We start from the raw sequence: 13738 nt of genomic DNA, 5'->3' as shown, positions 1-13738 counted from the left end.
GGGCCTTGGCGGGGAAAAGCACTAAGTGCCTACATTGTGCAACATTTCTGAGGCTTCTCATTCATCTCTCATACCGTTCTCTTCGAAAAATTGGCATTTTATTGGATAAGAGGACCAGTATTGACGCTTATCCAATCTTTTTTGGATCAGCTTTTTAGCATTTTATTATCAATAGATGAACTTCTGATGATCTAGGTACATATTTTTTGCAGCGTCCCACAAGGGTCAGTATTTGTGATCTATGTAAATGACATTTTTGAATCATTGCAATCTACTAACCAGAAATAACATCAACCAAACTGCAACTCATTACGTTCATTTAGTTCACCATATTTTCATTCATCCTTTATATATATGAATGTCCGCTTACTACAAATAATTTTCAATATTTTATAACATCTAATGTTTTGAGCGTTGAGAATGGAAATAATCAAGTAGACTTCTCTACAAATCTTTACTGATCTTATCACTAACTGATTACTATATAATTTTATTCCACTTCCATAAATATAATTACATTCGTAGTTATTCTCACCTTTTTTTTTAGGTATGGGCGGAATTTCAATCATCAAATCTGGAGGGTTCATCAGTAGTTCTTCGGCGAGTTTCACCCCCAAAATGCACGCCTCTCTATTATGTCCATGTGCGTGCAATCCCTCCGCTCGTGAAAACAAAACATCCCAAGGATCGTCGCATTTCCTCAAGCTGGAGAACATGGTCGACTTGTCCTCACTGTCGTTCAATTTAACGTTAACGTCACCTTGAGTACTAGCACTAACTAAATTTATGTCTTTACTATTATAAAAGTACATGTTATATTCGTCGCCAGACTGAGGTGATTCAGAGTTCGACGAAGAGGTAGATTCGCCTTTTGACGGCCTTCTGGAAGTAGACACTTGCGGAGGCGGCGTGTTCGGAGTCCAGGTGTTCGAGGTGCTAGGTATCGGTATGGACTGCAAAGGCTTGTAGTTCTCTTTGCTGGTGTCGTTGTCGCTCGAATTGAGGGAATGCTGTGTGGTTGATGGAGTGTTGCTGTCTTGGCTACTATTACTAGACGAGTCGCTACCGCCACCTTCCTGAGAGTCAGAGTCGTTGAATCTGCTTTCTTGTATGAGATCGTCATCAACCTACATATCAAACACAATATATAATTCAACCAATCTACACCAAGGAATATATCTGAGTACTTTCAGATCATTATAAAGATCATTATTGACATTTTTCAACGTGAAATAAGTATTATCCTAATTTAGACACACTCTCAGGGTCACTGTTTTTCGAGTTTGAAAGCCGTGGATTTTTGGAATTTATGCCTGACGTTTCGTTGGCGCGAGTGGCTAGCTTCTTCAGAGGTTTAACCATCATTGCTTGCTGTCCGATGACTAACTTTTAGGCTTCGTAAAGCGTATTTATGCCTTGTCAGGTAATCCTGTATTGGTACCTGTATTTGTACCTGAACTTGTACCTGCACTTGTACCATATTCGATATGGAACCCCATGTTAAGGAATTCGAGAATAACGAACAGAATGACAACAGGCAAAAGATTTTTAATGTTCCAGGTTCAAGTACAGGTACAAGTACAGGTAAAAATACAGGTACCAATACAACCGATTACCTGTCAAGGCATAAATACACTTCACGAAGCCTAAAAGTTAGTCATCGGACAACAAACCATGATGGTTAAACCTCTGAAGAAGCTAGCCACTCGCGCCAGCGAAACGTCAGGAAGAAATTCCAAAAATACATGCTTTCAAACTCGAAAAACAGTGACACTGAAAACCTCAGCCGCGAAAGTCTAAACCATTTTGTTAGACACATTCTATTCAACTTTTTTGTTAATGATATGCCCGAATGTTTAGAGAACACATACTTTTTAATGTTTGCAGATGATTTGAAGCACTTCATACTAATACGATCATTGGATGATGCTGAATTATTTCAACAAGATATGAACAACTTGGTTAGATGTTAGACGGTGTAATGAAAACAATTTGTATATGAACATTGATAAATGTAGTTGTATGAGTTTTTACAAATCAAATAAGAAATTTCACACTTCATACTTTATCAAAGAAAACCATTTTGACATATGTGACATCTGTTAAGGACCTAGCTTGCCTTATACACAAGAACAAAGGTATCTTTACTTCTCAGTCTCACCACAATACTAGACAGGCTTGCCAACAAGTAGTCAAATCAAGAACTCAATTATAAATAATGGAACGAAAATGTATAACAAGTTACTTAAAAGTTCAACAGAATGTGTCACGCTATTATCTTTTATGAGAAACTTGAAGGCAATTGTGGTCAAAATGGCTTACTATACATTAAATTAATTTCTTGAAGACAATTTCGACACATAATCTTCATATACAGTGTCATCCCCAAAGTATGCACCATATAGGAAACTTATTTATTAAGGGTTTTTCGATAAAATGTTGCTACTGATAAAAGTTTGTGCTTCCTCTAAAACTAAACATGCACCAACAAAATACAGTAAAACACGCGTAATATATGAGGAGCCTTCAAATATTTGATTTTGAGGACAAGAGTAAATACTCTCATTTTGAAAAGTCTCGGGAAATGTTATTTGAAAAAGTTGTTCAGCATTGAAAAATAAATCTAGATTTGAAGTCATGGCAATCCAAAGGAAGTTTTATTTTTTTGCCCATTTTTTAAAATAGGAACTACGAAAAAAGAATTTGCTAAAACGATAAATAGACAGCATCCTGTATACGACGCTTCGTTTTGAAAGCATGTAATATTACGAATTACACAACTATTGTGTTAACCACGGTCATTTTTTTTGAAGAGTCAAATAATTTTCAGTTTTTGGTGCAAAGTTATTTTTATTTTTTGTTAACACCGGAAATTACTCAAAATCATACTGTATTGTAACAAGAACTTAATATTCAATAATATCAAATCACAAAACATCAAAATAAAATAGGTATTTCGGAACAAACTCATTGATTTTCTGGAGATTTTCTTTTCCAAAATAATTTTCCAAAATAATCTCCAGAAAATCAATGAGTTTGTTCCAAAATACCTAATTTATTTTGATGTTTGGTACAATGATATTATTGAATAATAAGTTCTTGTTACTATACTGTATAATTTTGAATAATTTTCGATGTTAACGACAAATAAAAATAACTTTGAATCAAAAACTTTGAAAATCATTTTACTCTTCAAAAAAATTGACTGCAGTTAACATCATAGTTGTGTAATTCGTAATATTGCAGGCTTTTGAAATAAACCGTCGTATACAGGATGCTGTCTATTTATCGTTTCAGCAATTTTTTTTCATAGTCCCCCATTTTAAAAAAATTTAAAAAAAATAAAACTTTACTTAGATGGCTGACTTCAAATCTAGATGTATTTTTTAATGCTGAACAATTTTTCTGGATAATATTTCCCGACATTCTTCAAAATTAGAGTACGTTACTCTTGTCTCGAAATCAAATATTTGAAGGCTCCTCGTAAATTACGTGTGTTTTACTGTATTTCGTTGGTGCATGTTTAGTTTTAGGGGACGCACAAATTTTTATTAGGAATAACTTTTTGTTGAAAAACCCTTAATAAATAAGTTTCCCATATGGTGCATACTTTGGGGATGACACTGTATGTATTTTTTTTTCTCTTTGTAGTGTTATTTTCATACATGTTATTTATTTACTCAATTTTATTTTTATCCATGTACAAGATTACATTTTAACAAACATACTATTCGAGTATGTGCTCATGTGTGTGGTACTTGATAATGTAATAATATTTATAGTTATACATAGCATTTCAGTAAAAAATTGTTTGTCGACAAGACTTCCTATATGAGGTTTCCATTGAAATCAACACATTATAAAGCGAGCTGATTCAAACCAACCTTCAAAGTTAATAAACAGCAAAAAAAAGAAAATAATTTGGAAAAAAAATTGTAAGGAGCACAATACAGATTCAATAATAGAAGTGATATACTAACCTCACAAAATCCTTCGCTACTAACACTTGACCTGTTTCCATCCCTATTATTGATTTGTGGATGTGGAGGATATTCTACAGGATTCAAGTCAATCACGTTACCAAAATCTAATCTGGTTACCCTTGTATGTGAATGATGGTGGTGGTGATGATGGCGACGGTGATGGGAATGGGTCATGTGGGGATTTTCGCAGTTCAATACTGCTTTGCTGGAATTGACCTTGAACAAAACATTTTAAAATCAAGCTATGAAAAAATTCATGAATAAAATAATTTCAAGAAAAACTAATTTGAACAAGTGAAGACTTGCCATGTAACAAACTGTTAAATGGTTTTGGATGGTTATTGTTGAATATGAACGACAACAGATTTTCAATTATAATTAACAGAAAAATATAAAGATCGGAATGTTAGAGATAATACACATTAGTTAATATAAATACTAACTGTTTACTTACTTGGGTCACCTGACTTTCTCCTCGACTACTATCGGCACCATGTCGGAAACAAGTAAATGGGCAATGATACATAGGGTTTATGTCCTGAGTGTAGGTGATACCAGGCATGGGATAGTCATCCCAGTCTAGGTAGCAAGCCTCTATGGCTGGTTTGAAACCAGTGAACACTTCTAAATCCATTTTTAGTGAGCTTGAGTTTTTGTTATAGTTCGACGTAGAACTTGAAGTCGTGTTGCGACATTTACTGACTTTTTCTAAAATCTTCATGTGCCATGTGGTGAACTGAAAAACAGCGAAAAAAATTGGATTGAGTAAACTTTCAAATATGCACTCTGAAGGCAGGCGTTTTTACGGCAGGAAAAAGAGGTTTTATTATCATCCACATTATCGTGACAGAATAATTGGAAGTAAGTTATGGTAAAAAATTACATTATTCTAAATATCTAAAAATCAAGTAATAGATGTCTTTGATATTTTTTGATAGAGTTAGAATTTCAATCACCACTTATCAATAATTAGGTTTTCCTTAAATCAAAAATAAAAAAAAATCAAATACTTCATAATAACTATTTTTTGAGTAAGGAAATATTTGTTTGTTCCTAATTGATTTTCAAACGAAAGGATCTGAAAGAAGTATTTTTTTTTCATAATTGTCTTCATTATTAGAAATTGAAATTTGAAGGTTTCATATTATTTCCTAAGAAATTTATGAATGTACAGAATTTGGTATATGTAACTTGTTTCTATAACAAATAAATTATTGTCACATATTGTTACATAAGTCTCTAATTTGATTCTGAAAATATAATTTGAAAACCAATAAATCTTGACACATGAACTGAGTTCATCCACAACAAAAATGGTATATCATTCCCTGATTGAGTCCCACCTGAGATATGGTGTTGTTTTCTGGGGATTTTGCAGTCAACAACTTTTTCATTCAGGGTGTGTTTTGCAAAAGCGAGTGGTAAGATACTTATGTAAGGTGGGAAAAATTCCCACTGTTATTTATATTTTCATACTGGAAACTGTTTGCCTGATTTACAAAAAACATAATATTTTTGGAACTCTGGAACATATAAATTACATAACCTGGCAAGTAACAGAAAATAAAATACTTCCTATTCCAAAAACAAGTCAAACAAAGTATTCTTTAATTTATGAAAGTAAAAAGCTGTATAATCACATACCTTACGAAATTAGGAAGGAAAAAATCTATAAAAAGTTCAGAAATTTTGTTAAAGATGCCTTTGCAACAAAAGCATACCACAATCTTGATGAATATTATAATGGAACTTTGCTGTTATTTATTATATGTTTTTTGTTGTTTATATTGAATACTTCAAATTATATTTTATACTGTGATATATCCTATTTTATTGCCATGACATGTGAACTTATGTTCAAATTGTATATATTTGTTTTTTACATTTTTTGAAAGGGACTATACAAACTATTTTGTTTACAAACATAGATAAATTTTATTTTTTATTGTTATATTTTATCTATTACATATGTGAACTTAGTTTTGCTCAAATTGTGTTACTGGGTATTTGTGTTTTTGAATTGTTTCGTTTCTTTTATTCTTTGAAGTGCTATACATACCAAATTTTTTAACAAGCTTTGTCAATACGATTTTATTTTCTTGGACAATAGAGTATACGTCTATCTATCATTTCCAAATTTATATAACATACGAATTGAATATGATTTGAATATTGGATAAATGATGACTTTTACTCAATAAGGAGCAGATGTCTATTTTTGTGGAGAATTTCATAATAATCAATTTATTCAAGGGCTGGTACTCTCTTGAATTAGGTGTTTATGTGAAATTCTATTGAGAGACACAACAGGTGTTTCAAAATACTGAATTCTACCTACTTAGTGCTTCTTATACATTGATAATTTAGGTCATAATTACTTTTACTACTTACTCATTGACCAATAATTTTATTCCAATTCATCAAACTGGATATGTACTAAAATAATACAATGTGACTACATCAACCTTATTTACTTTAATTATTAATTTCTCTTTGGTCATTAAGTGAATGTTTCAAATTTTGGAATCTACTGATTTTCAAGCAATCCAAGAGATTGAATTTCAAACTTTTTCTTTTAAAAATCACACGTCATAGTATGATCGCAGCCATGCCCCTTTACCAAAAATGAATTGCAAATAGGAAAAAGTTTTCTCTGATCTATCGGAATGATAAGATTATTAATAGGAAAAAAATATAACCCCTTCAATTATTAATAGGCTTACGAAAGAATTAGTCAATTCCATTACACAGTTCTAATTTAAACATGCACATCTGAAGAATAGAATCTCAAAAGTTACCTGGTTATGGAGCATATCTCTTTCAGAAGGTGCCAGCCCTGGATTGAGAGCCGCCAATCTCCACAATACGACGACCTCATCGCACAGTGACGAGCATGCGTGTTGCGACGCATGTGTATTGCTGTTCACGTTATTATGTTTGCCGCCTCCGCTGCCACCGTATCCAGAATTCCCGCTAAGAAGAGCGACTTTAGTGTTGAACCACCAAATCAAGATCTGTTCACATGCCAGACACTCTTCGGTTATTATCTCCAGTAGAGGTATGGCGTTTCTATCATTTCGTTTGAACATTTCGCGGACGATACTGAGCAAATTCCACATTCCTTCTGGTTCTCTGCCTCGAAGAGGTCTTAATAGAGAGGTCCATTCTGCTGCAGCTGGAGGTGCTACAGTGCTCAAATAGTTCACATCGCTGGAAAAAATTCTAAAATAATCAGGTGGTAACAACATTACTTAAAATTAAAAAACAGTGAAAATCTAAAAATATTAGAAAGATGAGATATATAGATTTTTATTTGATCATACTATAAATATACATTTGTAACAAGTCATAAACAGTTGGTACAAATCAGTGTGCAAATATAAAAAACAATATAAAAACAGCATTAAATTCAAAGTTGAAAATTATTTACAAAATAGATAACAAATAATGTATCGAATTATACAAAAATTTCTTGAATATATAAATAGATGTATATGTACATTGCCTGAAGTGAAGGATCTCGTAAATTTATAATAGCATATTATATGAAACTAGTATTAATCGCTACATATTGAAACGAGCTATAGTGTCAGTGGATGTTCCTGCAATTCTGGAACTCTTAGGTACCAGTCGAGATAATGGTAAACGGCCAGATGGTATGTCTGTCATACCATGGAAATACAGTAAACCTGTGGTAAGGGACTTCACTTGCGTTGACACGGTCGCGGCTTTCCATCTAGTCGAAAGTTCGAAGTCTGTTGGAACTGCAGCATTGTCTGGCAAAAAAAATCTGTTCCATCCAGTAGCGGTTGAAACTTTTGGTGTTTATAGCCTGGAGTCTCTGTAATTCTCTCATGAACTTAGAAGGAGATCAGGCCAAGCATTGAAAGATTACCTTTCGACCTCTTTTTTGATAGAAAGAATTAGTATTGCTATTCAACATGTTAATGCTGCTTCGGTCTTTGGAACCATTCCTCCATCACATAATTCGAAGACCTTCAAGAACGAAGTTTTAACGATGAACGAAAACGAGAATGTTTCCTACTTATTCACCAAACTCAAGCAACTGTTCATGCAGCTGCAGTTTCGTAAGAATGTAACACCTTTCCCATCAACCGATTTCCTAGAGTATTTAAGCCCACTAGATACTCGGATTATTCCGAATTTTTGGGGTTCTTGTTGAATACTCCTTGTGAACATGAACATAGCAGAATCAATACTCCTGACCGCTCTGGATTAAATGATTCCATACAGTCTATCTCGTCTTGTGTTTGTAGATCTTTTGCTGAAAAAATCCTCACTAGCTTACTTTGTAGTACATGTTCAAGAGGTAGCAAAACCGTATGTGACTTTCTGGAACTTCAACTACCGTTTCTTAATATGACTGATAACCAGTCCGTGCAAAACTTATTGTTAAATCATCTGAAAATAGAACTTTCAACGGGTGATGATCAACTGTATTGCCAAATATGTGCCAAACTGAGTATTATAAGATAACAAGTATAGCTGAGGCACCAGTCAATCTAATAATAACACTGATGATCTTCAAACATGACTCAACCTCTGACGGATGCACCAAACTCTTACGAAAGTTAGAAATAAATGAACACTTCAATCTACTAGACCACAATTATAATCTTTATGCAGTCATTGTTCACTGTGGTTCTGGCGTTGAATCATGTCATTATTACGCATTGGTCAAAGACAAAACGGACTGGTTTAAGTTTGACGATAGTCGTGTCACAAAGTGTTTTCGCGATGTTTCGAATTTATTGGAGCCTCTGTAGACATCCTACATTTTGTTTTACGAAAGAGAGGACATTGGCAGATCAAGATCTTCAGAAGATGTGGTGCTGCAGGTTTTTCCAGGTTTTCCTGCAGCTGAAAAAACAAATGCGCCACTGGAATCAATCAAGTCGCCACGGAGCGCCAGTTAATTTTTGTTGTTGTTTCATAATTTCATAAATTGTATTACTTACTTTTTGTATATGTTTCTATACTGTAAAATATAATCATCGCGAAATTGAAAAAAAACATGGGTGTTCATTTTTGCCCAACTCAAGAGTTTCCATAATCATAAGTTTACAGAAGTAAAAGCAAAAAGTCCAATTTTAAGTGTGAATGACATAATTCTAACAGAAAAGTGGTTGTTATCTTTCATTTACCAATAAACATTATTTAACTTTCATATCTTAAGAAAATGAATCATGAGATAATTTCAGAAATGGTGTTGCAGTTCAAAAATGGTACGAACGGGTATGCTTGAAAACACTACAAATACTCTACTTCAATCATAAGGGAGGGTGGAGCACAAAGAAACAGGTGGTGTACCGTGCCTACCGAAAGTTCTAGTGCAACAGGATTCCAGTAGGAAGTGTTGAGGGTGACTCTAAACCTGGTTTTGGATCGCTCCCTTTTCACAGTTGTGTGATAGACTCCACAAGCTAAAGTGTATAAGACAACGAAAACACTACTGATATCTTTACTTAAGTCAGGACACTTTTCCGCAAAAAATAAAGCATTTTTCAATACTGTTTTGGTAAGACCGTTATACAACCACATTTCGAATATTGTCCCACTCTTCTATTCACAGGTGATTTAAATAAAATGAGAACACTACAAAAACTACAGAATCGCGCGATGATTATTATTTTGAGATGTGACAGGAGTACCCATATATTTTTAATGTTGAATACTCTAGAATGGTTATTTATAGAAAGTAGGCTTACATATTTAACGATGATCTATATTTACAAAATGTTGCATAACCATCTACCTTCATATTTTGACAAACTTGTAATTTTTGATAATCAAATCCATCAATATAATACTAGAATAAGAAATAATTTGTATATAAATAATCAAACAAAAACATTCAACACTAAAACATTAATTTTTAAAGGATTTATCAAGTATAACAGTCTACCTGAAAATGTAAAGTCTTCTAACAGTTTTATTCTGTTCAAAAGATATCTATTAGACCATTAAAGAGACCATCAAGGTGATACCAAATTATTATGTATTTTTTTTTAGAATTTTCAATTATCGTAGGTACGACTACTTATTAACAAATATCAGTAGACCTTTTTTTCTATTATTGTGTTTATATGTATATTAATGTTAACATTATTATCATTGTTGTATATTAGGATGTAACCTATTTGAATAAAGCATTTCATTTTATTTCATTTCATGGTATATAGTATCAGCATTTTTAATATTATATGAATTTCAATTTTACCATAACTTGTTTGTATAGTTAATGAATGAACCCCCTGAAAACCTTACCTAAATACTATAGGTGCTGGAACACAAAACTTAATCAGTATTTTCTTTATGTTATCGTGCAACGTCTTTTCATCGAGGTACCAAGAGGTTTGATCGTTCGCAGAAGCTCCAGCTGTCGGGTCCGGAGCACCGCATACCGAGTTGATGGCGGACGGCTGAGATCCCAAAAGTTCATCTAGAAGTCTTTGAGCAGTTGGGAGAATTTGTTGCGGTAGTTCGCTGATCAGATACTGTGCGAATTTTTGTAACTGATCCCTCTGGAGGCGTGACAATGATTCCGATACTGGGGCGCGTAACGTTACCAAGTGGGGCTGAAAAGAAATTATTTTAATTCCGCAAGTTGAAAAAAAAAAGAATAATTTTTTACTCCAAATATTCATATTACTGGGAATCAAGAAGTGCTTCAACTGATATGCGATATAAAAGACTATGTTTGAAAGTCATTTCCTCCAATTCCAACCGTCTCTTGTGATGAATCACAAGAAAGGTCAGAGGTTAATTGCACAAATTGAAATATCTTAGAGTTTACCTTGAATGTATTTCAAAAACAAAAACTTATTTACGTGGAATGTTCAAAAAATAAGGTGAATGTTCAAATTTCGCAGGATAAGTACATTCGAAGAGAGGACTGGATCCTCCGGGAGAAGGAAATATTAAGAGCAGATAGTTGTTGGTTCACAGATGAATCGAAAACACCTTCCGGTTCTGGTGCAGGTGTTTTCAGTCGCAGACCCAGGACAGAGATATCAACCTGCCTAGGAACCTATGCGACTGTATTTCAAGCGGGGATTTACGTTATTCAATTGTGTGCGGATAGATTGGAAGAATCCAACCTCATACAAAATGTTGAATTTCCTACATGATACGCCCCTGTCATGTTTTATGACAACTGTCATGATGACAGAAGAAGAGAAATTGTCAAACAACGATAGTTAGAAATGTTGTTTTTGTAACTTCGTAAAATATACATTCACTAAATATATGCAACAGCAGTTTCAATTACCAGAACCAGCACAGATTCGAGTGGTAGCGATAGGAGTACAGAAATAAAGATACAAATACAGTCCACTTCAACAGCAAGGCACTCCAGCACCACAAGATTATACACAACATTCAAAAATATTCTCGGACAGTCAAGCAGCGTTGGAAGCTCTTGGCTGCTACCGAGCAACATCTAAATTGGTAGCAAATTGCCAAAAACGACTTTCCTCAATAGGAAGACTTGACAAATTGTTTCTGGTCTGGATTCCTAGCCATACTGGCTGGAAGGCAATGAGGCTGCTGTCTTGGAAAGGTGGGTGCTTTATCGGACCAAAACCTATCATTGGCATCGCTTTAGGCTTTGCCAAATAAAGATTGAACACCTGAATGGCAAGAAGATTCATGGAATTCTGGCAGAATCTTTCAGGATTGGCCCACTCCAAGGCATTTACTAACCCTTTGAAGCTTGACACCAAACAGTTGTTGGACTACAGTAAGGATGAATCACGATGTCTAAGAGGCCTTCTTACAGGTCACTGTCATTTGAATCATGATACGCAGAGACTCGGGCTTTCGGAAGACAGTGTGTGTCGCCTCTATTTCGAAAATGATGAAACAGCAGAGCACATACTTTGTGCTTGCCCCGCTGGGGACCGAATCAGGTTTTTAGAGTTCGGCAGAGCCGTGCTCTTACCATCTGACCTGAAAGACCATACAAACTAATCGGCTTCGTTAAGAAGCTGGCTTTATTTGGTCGAGTGTGAATAGGTGTGAGCCACAAAAAACCCTTGCGGGTTGCGGTGTAGGGTCAAATAGACTCACTCACTTTGGACCTAATCTAACCTAACATTCGATTAGCATTTTTTTATTTTGGTATGTTGATACACTCGTATCTAACATATCTTCATATTTTCAGCTGTTTATTTAACATATTTAGATTGTTGTTGAGAGACATAACAGTTAGGAGTGTTTTGTATGTTCGGCGATTTTCTGCTATGGAAAAAAATTGATCATTGCTTGAAAAGCGTGCATTATCGTGATGGGAAAGCCTTGAATTGTTTTTCCACAATACCGGATTTTTTTCCGTATCTATTCTCTCAAGTGGCGCCTAACTTCAAGATAATACTACCTATATGACCATATGACCATGTGGCAAGAACTACTGATACACTACGCCACGGTAATTGAAGAAAACAGCAAGCATAGCCTTGACAATTGTTCGAACTTGGTATGCTTCTCTTGGTATTGGCTCTCCTGAGCTCTACTATTGGGACAATTGTACTTTGGTTTCGACGTCGTAACCATATACCCATGATTCGTCACCAGGTTATGATCCTTTTAAGCAAATTTGGATCGCCATTGACGTCATTCAACAATTCCTGAGCGATGCTCATGCGACGGTTTTTTTGGTCAAAATTCAGCAATTTCGGAACGAGCTTCGCTGTCAAACGCTTCATGCCAAAATTTCCGAAAAAATTACATGACATGATCCAACCGATATGCCGACATCCTCAGCAACTTCTCTTGTGATGATTCGACAATTCTCCATAACAATTTTCTTCACTTTTTCAACAACTTCGTAATTTTTTGACTAAAAACAACACCGTAATCATGTCTCAGTCGCCGTATTTACCAGATTTGGTCCCCACGCCTTTTTGCTTTACCCAAGGTTGAAGAGACCCATGAAAGGACGGCGTTTTGCGACCATTAAGGAGATAAAAACCGAATCACTGAGATAGCTCAAGGACATACCCAGTGCATATCAGAACTGCTTCGAAGGATTGGAAAAACGCTGGCACAAGTGTATTATATCTGAGAGAGACTACTTTGAAGGTGACAAAATAGAAATTGTAGAATAAATGAATATTCTTTGAGAGAAAAGAAAATTCACCTCATTTCTTAGACAGACAGCGTGCCAAGTATGAAGTAAGTATCAAAAGTAATGAAAATGTATTTTCAGTAATTTATACCTCTTCAAGATAATGACAAATGTTTTTCAATTTATTCTTACATTTATTATGTTTATTATTTCTCTAAAAAATTATGAGAGATGAAGCCCAGGGACTATTTACAGTGTTTTACACCAATTATATACACTAAAACTTTTTCAACCGATTAAAATGGAACAAACATCAGAACCTGATAAAATTGAAATATTTCACATAAATTCTACAATTTGGGTCAATTGAAATCCACTATGAAGTGCAACACTGTGAACACTAATCAGTAACCTTCGATCCTTTCTGGGATTTGTCTCTTCCCATACCATAAAGAACTGGCTAATTGAGTTTGTCACATTGCTTGGATTCCTTCACAAGAGAGGAAACTCTGGATGGAGATGAAAAACCAATGTATTCGGGGTGCCAGCAAAGAAGAAAATGTACAAACTCCTTATCAATCTATAAGTTTCCCGTATTTTAGTAATTCATTTGAAAAAATTATCTCCAACGGAAAGATTCAGAGGCGAATTGAATGTTCCCTTTGAC

The 13738-nt window shown here is 34.5% G+C and overlaps 1 protein-coding gene across 3 annotated transcripts in view; it reads right to left on the bottom strand.

The window, feature by feature from the left end:
* Dora (zinc finger SWIM domain-containing dorado) overlaps positions 1-13738 on the bottom strand; it is a 121085-nt gene that overhangs the window by 31427 nt on the left and 75920 nt on the right. For all 3 annotated transcript variants that reach the window (XM_074169598.1, XM_074169597.1, XM_074169599.1), the window contains exons 4-8: positions 10272-10582; positions 6782-7193; positions 4438-4719; positions 3981-4199; positions 536-1127 (exon numbers count right to left, since the gene is read on the bottom strand). In XM_074169598.1, the coding sequence (XP_074025699.1) occupies positions 536-1127; positions 3981-4199; positions 4438-4719; positions 6782-7193; positions 10272-10582 (1816 nt within the window). The remainder of the gene's footprint in view (positions 1-535; positions 1128-3980; positions 4200-4437; positions 4720-6781; positions 7194-10271; positions 10583-13738) is intronic.

This window comes from Leptinotarsa decemlineata, unplaced genomic scaffold, assembly GCF_025532065.1.
Source record: "Leptinotarsa decemlineata unplaced genomic scaffold, Ldec_3_MD MMD2_P_RNA_scaffold_5, whole genome shotgun sequence".
Lineage (NCBI taxonomy): Eukaryota > Metazoa > Arthropoda > Insecta > Coleoptera > Chrysomelidae > Leptinotarsa > Leptinotarsa decemlineata.
This window is presented reverse-complemented; position numbering and strand designations above follow the sequence as displayed.